The 10,349-nt window shown below is 44.6% G+C and overlaps 4 protein-coding genes across 4 annotated transcripts in view; 1 reads left to right on the forward strand and 3 right to left on the reverse strand.

Annotated features, from left to right (window-relative positions):
- The window catches only part of slc38a8b (solute carrier family 38 member 8b), a 3,090-nt gene extending 1,212 nt beyond the window's left edge, over window positions 1-1,878 (reverse strand). Inside the window, exons 1-6 of the mRNA XM_027012821.3 lie at window positions 1,681-1,878; window positions 1,193-1,391; window positions 856-1,006; window positions 665-769; window positions 168-225; window positions 1-28 (exon numbers count right to left, since the gene is read on the reverse strand). The exon at window positions 1-28 is cut by the window's left edge and continues 87 nt beyond it. Coding sequence (XP_026868622.2) covers window positions 1-28; window positions 168-225; window positions 665-769; window positions 856-1,006; window positions 1,193-1,391; window positions 1,681-1,878 — 739 coding nt within the window. The remainder of the gene's footprint in view (window positions 29-167; window positions 226-664; window positions 770-855; window positions 1,007-1,192; window positions 1,392-1,680) is intronic.
- A 1,658-nt stretch (window positions 1,879-3,536) lies between these two features.
- On the forward strand, window positions 3,537-4,503 carry exosc6 (exosome component 6). Its single transcript, XM_027012836.3, has one exon. The coding sequence runs from the start codon at window positions 3,589-3,591 to the stop codon at window positions 4,402-4,404; it is 816 nt and encodes a 271-aa protein (XP_026868637.1). The 5' UTR covers window positions 3,537-3,588; the 3' UTR covers window positions 4,405-4,503.
- A 376-nt stretch (window positions 4,504-4,879) lies between these two features.
- Window positions 4,880-8,196, reverse strand: tmppe (transmembrane protein with metallophosphoesterase domain). The gene is made up of 5 exons (XM_035531233.2): window positions 7,328-8,196; window positions 7,122-7,232; window positions 6,859-7,024; window positions 6,610-6,749; window positions 4,880-6,123 (listed from the first exon to the last, which is right to left on the reverse strand). The coding sequence occupies exons 1-5, from the start codon at window positions 8,034-8,036 to the stop codon at window positions 5,933-5,935; spliced, it is 1,317 nt and encodes a 438-aa protein (XP_035387126.1). The 5' UTR covers window positions 8,037-8,196; the 3' UTR covers window positions 4,880-5,932.
- A 1,465-nt stretch (window positions 8,197-9,661) lies between these two features.
- On the reverse strand, window positions 9,662-10,287 carry mtbl (metallothionein-B-like). Its single transcript, XM_027012860.3, has 3 exons — window positions 10,129-10,287; window positions 9,926-9,991; window positions 9,662-9,835 (listed from the first exon to the last, which is right to left on the reverse strand). Exons 1-3 carry the CDS (start codon window positions 10,151-10,153, stop codon window positions 9,744-9,746), a joined length of 183 nt encoding a protein of 60 aa, XP_026868661.1. The 5' UTR covers window positions 10,154-10,287; the 3' UTR covers window positions 9,662-9,743.
- Window positions 10,288-10,349: the final 62 nt, after the last annotated feature.

The raw sequence follows: 10,349 nt of genomic DNA on the forward strand, positions 1-10,349 counted from the left end.
TATAAATGGCTATGCAGGCTTCATGGCACTGACAATCACACACACATATGTAGACCATGAAGGGTACAGGTACACACACACACACACACACAATCACACAAATATGTAGAGTTCACCATGAAAGAGACACACACAGAAAGCATGAGGACACAGGCAGAGGGGTTCACCTGGAAGCCGAAACAAATGGTAGGGACCACGCTGAACATGGAGGCCCAGGAGTGTGTGCTAAACCAAACACAAACAATTTCTTTAGGTGTGTTTGTATTAACTCAATCAATTGCTTGATAATAACATTTTAAACCCTGTTTAACCATAGCCTTTGAAAGTGTGTGTGCTATCATTCACAGTAGCAATATGTGTGTATTCTCCCTGTACTCCGAGCCATAGACAGCATGTGACGGCTCACACTGAATACAGGACTCACTTAAATGGAGCATCTTTTATACAATCAGATTTTATTTATGTGTGTATCCTGTATATGTATTTGAAAACTGCTGCCTATGAAACATACTGGAAATCTGTTTCACATTAACACACACACACACCACACCCACAGATCACACCCCACACATCCACATACCACTACCACCACATCCACACACATATGCACTCACAAATCTACACAAGCCCACACACACACATACACACAGACACAGTGGCTTACCCATCAGTGTGTTCTGGAATTAGGTCAACTCTATGCTCCTCTTTGATGTAATACTTCACTATAATGGCCACGCACAGGTAGCTGGCAGCCAGCGTACCCAGAACACTGTCCAAATGACACACAGCACACTCATTAAACTGGGGGAGTTAATCAAGCTGTGTTAATGATGTCACACCAACAGGTAAACATGCCTGGTGTATTTCTGGATGCTGATCTCTTTTGGGATGGAGAGAGGGAGGATGAGAAGGAGACACATGAAGCAGAGTGCAAAGCTCTCGTCTGTATACCAGTGATACGGCATCTCTTTACATCCTGTCACTGTTTCATACAAAGACAAACACACTGAAACACAAACATGTTTGTTAAAAGTTTGTTAAATCAGGTCCAAGCACACATATGATAAAATAATTCATACTGAAACCTTCTCAAACATGAAAAGGTTACACATGCACATGCACACGCGCACGCACGCACACACTCTTCTTGCAAAACACACACATGGCACACACTGACTCCCACCCTACTCACACTTATCCAACTGGTCCTGCACCACCACGAGGAATGCAACAGAGATCATGAAGAGATTGAAGACAAAGCAGATCTGACAGAGTTGGCCAATCCTGCGCCCGCACACGTCTCTCACCACTTCATGGTAGGAGTTCTGTCGACTAATAGACGATGCGTATCCCAGAATCACCAAACCACTGATCAGAAAGATCAGAGACACCTGACAGAGAGGAACAATTCTCAGTTCATACTGAATTCTATAAATGTCATCTGTTAATTACTAGTCTTCCTGTATTAGGTTCAAGTGTTCACTGAAGCTTAGGTCTTTTAGAGCTGCCCATGACAAGTAGTCGGACTCACTAGTGCAAAGACCAGATTTATCTGACATGGGTTCTGACTCTCCCATTCAAAAGGATTTGAATCTCACATTTAAAACATTTTTAATCCTCATTTAAAACAAATACCTCTGATTTGGTCTACACAAACCCGCAAGTTAATCACGTACATACCAGTTCCACAGTTATAGCTCTGTTCACGCCACCCGCTTTCTCAAAAGCCCAGGGGAAATTGAGGAGTCCCGCGCCGAGCGCCGACTTGAGCATGATGAAAACGGCCCCGCACGAGCCCAGCCGTGGGGCTTCCGATCCTCGCGCTGGTTTGTATAATAAACTGATACTGCGAATGCTCTCTCGCGCTAGTTCCTCCATTGTGTCTCGCGCTCTGACCACCTCGATGGAGAGACGCAGGCGGAGATGCCAGGCCTTCTGCTGCCTGCTCAGGTTGGGTTGGTCCACTCCGAAACTTTAAAACCTGAGTGTGCGGAGTCAGCCTGCTCCAACAACCACGCCACGCGAGTTCGGCAAGTTTTCAGTTAAGACACTTTAAAAATGTCGCACCTTGGTGAAAAATCTAGAAAAGATTTGTTAGTTTGTGCGTGACAGGCCAGTGCGCCAAGAGTCGGTTAAAATGTCGGATGAAGCCGTTGTAACGTATTAATGCGTGTGTGCCCGTGCAACGAGGGTCACCGGTGTCTCAACTCTCCTCCTCGTCCTGTGTAAATAGCTTCACTCGTGACTCGAGTCTTCAGGGGGAAAATGCATTTGTGTTTACCTTTCGAAGTTAAATGACAATGTAGCATGCCCTTGTCAAATCCCTAATTGTGCTAGTGTCCCCATCCAAGTAGGAGGAAACGCGTAATCTATGTTCACTTTTAATAGGTCTATATTCCATTAAAAAATACGTGGTTAATTCAAATACAGTATAAATGAATTATTAATGTGTATATAAAGTTAACTAAAAGTATTTAGAAATGTGTATATGGTTTTAGACATTTTAAATGTATTTATAAATGTATTATATATGGTAGCGTTATACTTAAAAACTTAATAAGAAAAAAAACACTGGTCTGTTTCATGTTTTCGCTCCAACATTAAACACACCACATAAAGCATTATTTTTCACACGTGCTATCTTTTCTGTTTTAACTGCGTGTCAGTAAACACGAAAGGTACTATTTACAAAATACTCATATGTTCAGCTGATATGTACACCGCACGCCCTGCTATTATAGTAACTCTAAAGTTAGTCCTGCAAAAAGGCAAAAATATCCCCTTACTGAGTGGAGCACGAGCACAGACTACAGTATCGTATGAAAGCTTTCAGTGCCACGAGACTTTACTGCCATGTGGACTTTTCTTCCACCTCAGCGACTCTGTCACCAGTGACGTGACAGTACCTCCGGCTCGAGAATCCTTTATCACCTGCACGCGGACATGATTCTTGCATGGTTGCTCCAGCTGGGTTCACACGCGCCACCACATAGTGAAAAGGTGAGCACTGGAACGTGCCGACCGCGCTATTAATGTCTCACACACACACACACACACACACACACAAAAGCATAATGAGCGTCCATCATTTCTGGCTTCAACTGGTGGTAACTTGGCAAAGTTTGGACTGAACTACACTCTTGTGCACACCAGGTTTGAGCGTGCGGTGTAAATATGAGCATGCACGTTAACCTCTTCATTAATGCCGAGCCGCAGGCGCGCGGCTTTGTCGTCACGTGACACTCTTGGTTCATAGTCCATCTGAATGAAACACGGCATCATGCGTCTGCCCAGTGTCCGCTCTCTGAGAAACCACAAACACATTCCTTAATTTACATGAAACGTTTTTGGCCATTTTGAAATGAAATATTTGTGGCTAGTCGTATGTTTCTCTGCGAAACATACAGCGTGGGTCCACCGTAGCTTTGGCACGCGGGTATTACGCTACACTTCACAGTCATCTCGTGCAGACCCGTTTCTGCGCAAACCTCCGCCTATCCGTTAGATGGCGATAACCTGAAAACCAGTCCAGCAGCAGAGTTAGCTACTTCCGGCCATCTGCGTGCAGCGCACGGGAACAAATGAAAGATGCCGGTAGATACTAAACGTGTCCGCGGGCCGGAGGAGTCGCAGTCCCCGGTGCTGTTCCTCCCTCCGAGCACCCAGAGTCCCGCAGGCAGAAGCGGCCAAGGTGCTCGTGGAAATGCGGATATTCGGCCGGTGTTTACGCGCTGTGGGCTCGTGAGCCAAGCAAAAGGCTCATCCTACCTCGAGGCTGGAAACACAAAAATCATCTGCTCGGTGTACGGTCCGCGAGAAATTGAGCGCAAGGATGAAACGGACATGAAGAGCGGCCGCCTGGTTTGTGATTTCAGACTTGCGCCGTTTTCCTGTCGGAAGCGGGGAGCTTGGATCCAAGGCAGCGAGGAGCGGGACTTGTCCCTCGCGCTGCTGGAGAGCATGCAGCCGGGGGTGTGCTTGCACCGGTACCCGCGCTCTCAGATAGAGGTTAACGTAATGGTTTTGGAAAATGATGGCTCGATTCTCGCTCACGCCGTGACCTGTGCCTCCATGGCGCTCGCGGACGCCGGTATCGAGATGTACGATTTGGTGCTGGGCTGCAGCTTGCGGCAGGACGGCGACGCGTGCCTCGTGGACCCGGACGTCCTGGAGGAGAAGGGAAGCTGGCAGTCCGGCTACGAGGAGAACCAGGGCCGCGTCACGCTCGCGCTGCTTCCGAATCTCGGTCAAGTGTCCGGGTTGCAGGCGGACGGGGAGATGCGCGAGGATGCCCTGCCCGCGGCTGTGAGAACATGCATCGACGGCTGTCATAAGATGTACCCGGTGGTGCAACAGGCCATATTGCGGGCTGTTAAGAAAAAAGCTCCACCACCAGAGAAATAAGGCTCTGTCCTATTTTACACATTAACAGCAGAGTTGTGAGTGATGATGATTTCTTGTGTTGGCGCTATGTGAGAGATAAAATTGAACCACGAGGGAAAACGGAGTCAGTCTCATTTGTGAATACATGAATGCCATTGTGGTACTTCAAGCTCTTCTTTCCTAAAATGTTTGATTTCTCCATCTAGGTCCCCAGTATAATCTTCCTGCAGGAATCCCAGACCAGTTAAAAACAAACCTGTTAGTTTCAGACTAAGCAGCCTGAGGGTCACAGGAATGTCACTGCTGTGTGTTGTGTCGAGAGGGGAGTGGGTGTGCAGCCAGGCTGAGGTCAATGTGCAAAGGCCCATAATTTAATGAGACACGTGAGGCATACTGGCCATTATTTTCACACTTCAAGTTTAGTTTTTTGGCTTCAGTAGGATTGTCATAGCAACCCATGAAGTGTTGTCACTTGACAAAGATGAGCAAAGCAGGCTATGAGAATTTTGCTTTTATTTAAGAAAAATATATAAGCACTTAATACATTTTAATGATTGGTACCCCAGCAATTAATATAACTAAACTAATTGCTGGGGTACCAATAATTAAAATTTTATAAATATATATATATATAAAGTATAATCGTTTATATATTGTACATTTCCATTTATATTTTTTTGAAGACAACTACATGCAAAGAGGCAAAATCTCTAAAGATCACAGATGTTTAAATGCTAGGGGCACCTATTCTCCAAAACTACATTTAAACACCAACTTCATGCAAACTGTTTGGAAAGCTTAGAATGTGATCAGATTGGATTCTCCAGTAGGATCCAAACCCACACAAACGGCACCAGTTCAGCTTCTGCAGCAGCTGTCCTGGTTCCCACACAAACCCCACTGAACATCTGTGGGCTCAGCTGAAGATGACGTGGCCCAGGACTAAAGGATCACGAGAGACTTTTTACAGAGGAAAGGTTTCAGGACAGCATACTCTGACTTATCTTGAAATGGCAGGACACACAAAAGACTAAAAGCAGACTGTCACCAGACACACTTGAGAGGTTTTAATTCAGGGATTTTTTTCTTTTAATAATTTTACCTCAGTGAATGGTGAGATCAAGACATTTTCTCATTTTAACCAAGTATGCACATCATTGAGGAAGGAATGGTGTTTAAAGTCAATGTGTGTTTTTCTTTGCAGGAGCTTTTGTTAGCTACACTGCATGTTACATGTGTAAAAGAAACGAGTTAGAAAACGTGTTCAACATGTCTATCAGCATTAATGAAGATGTGTCTGCAACTTAGTTTGTGACAGGACCTATGAACAACTGCAATTTCCAGTTGTAGGGAATATTTGATGCAAATCTATTGCAATTGTAGGGAATGTTTGATGCAAATCTCCTGTTAAGAATCAACAGAGCTATTTAGGCACATTACAGCTATTATACATAGTGTGACAAACTTAATACACTTCTATAAGTTGGTATTGCCCTGGTCTTAAAAACACACATAAAAGGTAAATACGTATGTGTCTGTGACTGTACACTCAGGCAGATTTCAGTGTGATGTGTGTGATCTCCGAACGGCTGCCAATTCGCATTGGAATGCCATAATAACCTGTCCCTGGGGTAACGTAGACCATAGTGTTCTCCGAGACACGGTAAAGCCCGCAAAAATAGGGATTCACCAGGAATGCCAGAAGAGTGAGTGGGAACAGCTGGCCAGCATGAGTGTGGCCTAAACAAACACATTAAAACATAAGTGGAGAATTCATAAGTGCACTATATTTTTGCTTTCACTGCTGAACTCATTCTATTTGTGCAGTAATCAGAGGTTATACCTCATATTATTTGTTTAAACTTAACCTGTAAGGTTTATTTAAGCTTAGTGGAGTGAATTTCTCTTATATTGCGATCATTGTTTTTCACATTATTCCACTTCAAAAGTTAAATATTACTGACTAACTACATATAGTTTCCAACACAGTTGGTCACTGTATGAAGAGGAAGTGTGACTCCAGTTGAAAAGCAGCTCACTGTTTCAAGGACCAGCATGGTTCACACCATAGCATCCACCATTAAATGCTATTCATGTTCCTTAATACTGTCAGGTAGTGAGTTACTAGTCAAGTATTAACCTGGTGGCTCTTTAACAAAATGAACCACAGACTACACTGAGTAATGTGCACCTGTACCTGACCACACTAAACTGAGTCACCTGTACCTGAGAGCACTAAATTGATGTCTGGCCTTTGCTGCAAAGCTGTTTTAGCTGCGATGGGTTGGTGAGCCAGAAGAATAATGGGACGATTTTCACTGCAACCACTCAGTGCTTTCTCGATGTCCATCCCATGACCAGGGTACCTACAGTCAGACAGACCATAAGTGTGAATAAATGTGATACACAGACCATTGTAAGCGCCAATAGTAAGATCCTGATTTGAATATTCAGATGAACATGCATTAGCCTAACCGTAGCATGCTAGCCTCCAGATCATCAATACCAGCAAGACAGATCCAGTCCTGGCGTTGTCCTGGTTGGGACACTCGAACATGGCTGTTGTGAAGAGGCTTGATGCCTTTCGAACGCAACAGCTCAAACCAGCCGTCCACGTCAGCGGTGTAGTAGTCATGGTTGCCTATGACCCCCCCCCCCCCCCCCCCAGAAGCACAGCAGTCATTCAGAGTGTAGGGAGTAAGTCACAGTGCTCACTCACCGCTGCACTCCTGCCTGACCTGTCGTGAAGTAGGAGCCCAGCGGGGCCCGCAGAGTGCCTAGAGGTTCTGCTGCGGTCCTCAGCCAGGCCACCTGGGAATCTGTCAAATCGCCGACGATCACCACCAAGTCTAAGACCCACACACCACACAATAGATCCATGACACATCACACACAAAAATGTAAACAATGCTGACAGTATGTAGTAGCTTTATGGTACTGTTACCTGGTTCCAGCTGGTTCACCATGGTAACAATATACTCTAGTCTGGAGCGCCCAAGTGTAGGTCCCAGATGTATATCAGACAGTAGTGCGATCCTCAGGCCACTCATCGAGGTAGGCAAATTCTTCAGAGGAACGTCTACCTCCACTACCTGTGGGGGCTGTGCTGCATTTACCAACCCATATACTGCCAGTACTGCAGTTACCATCAACGCCAGAACCACCTGTCTGACCGACCCACTTTCTGACGCGTCCTGACCGCCTGAGTGTGCGACGCAAAGCCGATGGAGGCGACTCACGCAGCTGAATGCGATCAAGAAGAATAAAAGGATAACATAAATGCCCAGGCATGTGAAACTCAGTAGCGCCAGCCAGTGGGGTTCTGTGTCCACTAGGAAAAATAAGCTCAAGTAACTGGAATGAGCGAGCACAAGGAATATCAGCACAGCCGCGCGCCAGCATCTCTGGAGCCAGACACGATGATTCCCTCTCGTGCCACAGAGCCGTATCACAGCACGCCTCCAGATGTAGAGCGAGCCCAGGAGCAACAGAGAGTTAATGAAGAGCAGAATCTGAACTCGAAATAACGACGCGCGCGTGTGGATGTCCACTCGGTGTGATAAGAGTGTCCTAGACACGAGCGCAGAGAAGAGCACGAGCCCCGCGGCCACGCCAACTCTCCCTTCAACAGAGAGGCGAGCGAACCCGGACATAAGTGGTCAGTTATACTGACTACAGCCACTATTTAACTACTAATCTACAAGCACGGTTCAGTCTTTCCCAATAACGTTAAACTCGCTCCAAACTCTTCATAATACTCCGCACGTCGTTTTTTTTGGGGGGGGGGGTTTGCTGTTCGTTACCACTTCCGCAACCTATGACGTGCCGTTACGCAATCGCTAACGACGTTTATCACGACACGATACTGATAGTTAAACCACGGCGAATAAATCCATAACTCAAGCAGTGTAAGGCTCTAGATGGGCTAGGGCTTGTGAGAGAGTCCACGCTAAAGCGTTTGGTCTGTTAGTGTGGAGGTGGCGCTAAGACACCCGCTTACTCTGATGGTTCATTTCAACTGCTACTTTCACACCGCCTCTGTATAGCAGGATGCTTCTACGATATTGTTTCTTTCCCCTAAAGTAAGTCTCTTTAGATATAATAGCAAAGCAATTAATGTAAATGGATTTTCAAGACGTTTAGCTGTAAATATATACGTGGTCGTTGATAACGTCATTAAAAGGGGACGTGGCTGTCTCCATGTAAAACATTAAAGGGGGAGGGTCTCTAGAATAATATAAAAGGGGAGAGTTGCTTTATTAACATAAAAGTGTAGGGTCTCTGGATTAACATAAAAGGCGATGGTCTCTTGATTAACATAAAAAGGGAGGGTTGCTAGATTAATATAAAAGAGGAGGGTCTCTGGATTAATTTATCACGTGTGTGTGACGTTTGGTTACTATTAGTTCAATATAGCGCTGACGTTGCATTTTTATAATTGCTATTTATTCATATAGTTGATTTAAACCAGCCACAATGTCTATAATATTGAACAGGTTACCAAACGCCTGTATCGGATATGAGCAGAGAGGCGAGATCCACCGTTGCCCATTCTGATGAGGACAGTAGGAATATTTGCCCATTAGCCATAAGGATTATTGGAAACGTGGCTGAAAGATGTATGGATCCAAACTGAAAATTTAGGCTTTTTAAGATTACGTAAATGAGAACTATTAGTCGTAAATGTGGAACATATATATATATATATATATATATATATATATATATAGATAGATAGATAGATAGATAGATAGATAGATAGATAGATAGATAGATAGACAGACAGACACACATATACACACACACACACACACACACCTTCCACATGTGGGCAATTTACATTTACACTTACTGCATTTGGCAGACGTTCTTATCCAGAGTGATTTACAAAAGTGCTTTAAATCGTTTTAAGTATGAACTAGAATGCTGTTGAAATACAGAACTCAATGCTGATGCCTAGAAGTGCAAAATACATATAAACTGACAACAATAAGTACTAAAGTTAGTCAATATAGCAGCAGGGTCAGTGGTCATTTAAATATTCCGCGAATAGATGGGTCTTCAGTTTGCGTTTGAAGACTGCAAGGAACTCTGCTGTCCGGACAGCAAGTGGGAGTTCATTCCACTATGCAAATAAAAACATTATATTTACAGTTTATATACGGGTGCTGACAAATGATATTTAATTTCTATGGCTAGTGGTGTGGAAATATACATTTAGATAAAACGGTGATATATGTTAATAATAATATGTAATAAAATGGACCAGACATGTACCTAAATTATTAGAGTGAATTTTATTTAATTAGTTCAACAGAATTGTACAAGCCGCAACGCGCATCAGAGGACATCATACGCCATCATTTGCAGCAGCGAGTGTCGCACTTGTCCTTATCCTTGCTAGCGCTTTCGCAGCTGCTCGCGCCCTTTGTGCAACCGGAGGAACAGCAAGCTACCGGGATACAGGAAAACAGCTCGTGACTGCGTTGGCTTTACCATCCGAGAAAGAGCAGAAAATGTAAACGCTTGTCATTGAACTCACTTTTTTTGTCTTTAGCGCATGTACAGTTGGTGCACTTGCAGTTCTGTCCGCACGTACCAGACGCAGCTGTGCGACAAACACATCACAAGACTGATGGGCAAAGATGGCCCGCGCCCACCCAAAGATACTAGTGCGCATGTATTTTGTTTACACTTGTTTTTTCTAATACATGCATGACATTCTGTTATAAAATAGTAACTTACTCTTAGAACACTCGCATTTGTCCATCTCAGCCTAATTTTCGGCGATTCGACGTGATACTTTCGTTGCGTTTCTGGTCCTGATGGCGTTTGGCAAGCGCGTGTGTACACGTCATTCTTGTGTGCGCACACTTGCAGTGAAGAGTCAATCAAGGGCATTCGGTGAAACCTCAAATATTACAGCGCTAATGAGAATTCCGTGATTCTGTGGACCTTTGCATCTC

Source organism: Electrophorus electricus, chromosome 3 (genome assembly GCF_041902795.1).
Source record: "Electrophorus electricus isolate QZ-2024a chromosome 3, ASM4190279v1, whole genome shotgun sequence".
NCBI classification, from domain to species: Eukaryota; Metazoa; Chordata; class Actinopteri; order Gymnotiformes; family Gymnotidae; genus Electrophorus; species Electrophorus electricus.

Bases quoted from the DNA above. Each gene is read 5' to 3' on its own strand.
- exosc6 (XM_027012836.3), top strand. From the start codon at position 3,589: ATGCCGGTAGATACTAAACGTGTCCGCGGGCCGGAGGAGTCGCAGTCC.
- tmppe (XM_035531233.2), bottom strand. From the start codon at position 8,036: ATGTCCGGGTTCGCTCGCCTCTCTGTTGAAGGGAGAGTTGGCGTGGCC. The intron at 7,233-7,327 runs GTAACAGTACCA...TGTGGGTCTTAG, and splicing joins GGTGAACCAGCTGGAACCAG to ACTTGGTGGTGATCGTCGGC. The intron at 7,025-7,121 runs GTCAGGCAGGAG...GGGGGGTCATAG, and splicing joins GGGCTCCTACTTCACGACAG to GCAACCATGACTACTACACC.
- mtbl (XM_027012860.3), bottom strand. From the start codon at position 10,153: ATGGACAAATGCGAGTGTTCTAAGA. The intron at 9,992-10,128 runs GTAAGTTACTAT...TTTGTCGCACAG, and splicing joins CAAATGCGAGTGTTCTAAGA to CTGCGTCTGGTACGTGCGGA. The intron at 9,836-9,925 runs GTGAGTTCAATG...GTATCCCGGTAG, and splicing joins ATGCGCTAAAGACAAAAAAA to CTTGCTGTTCCTCCGGTTGC.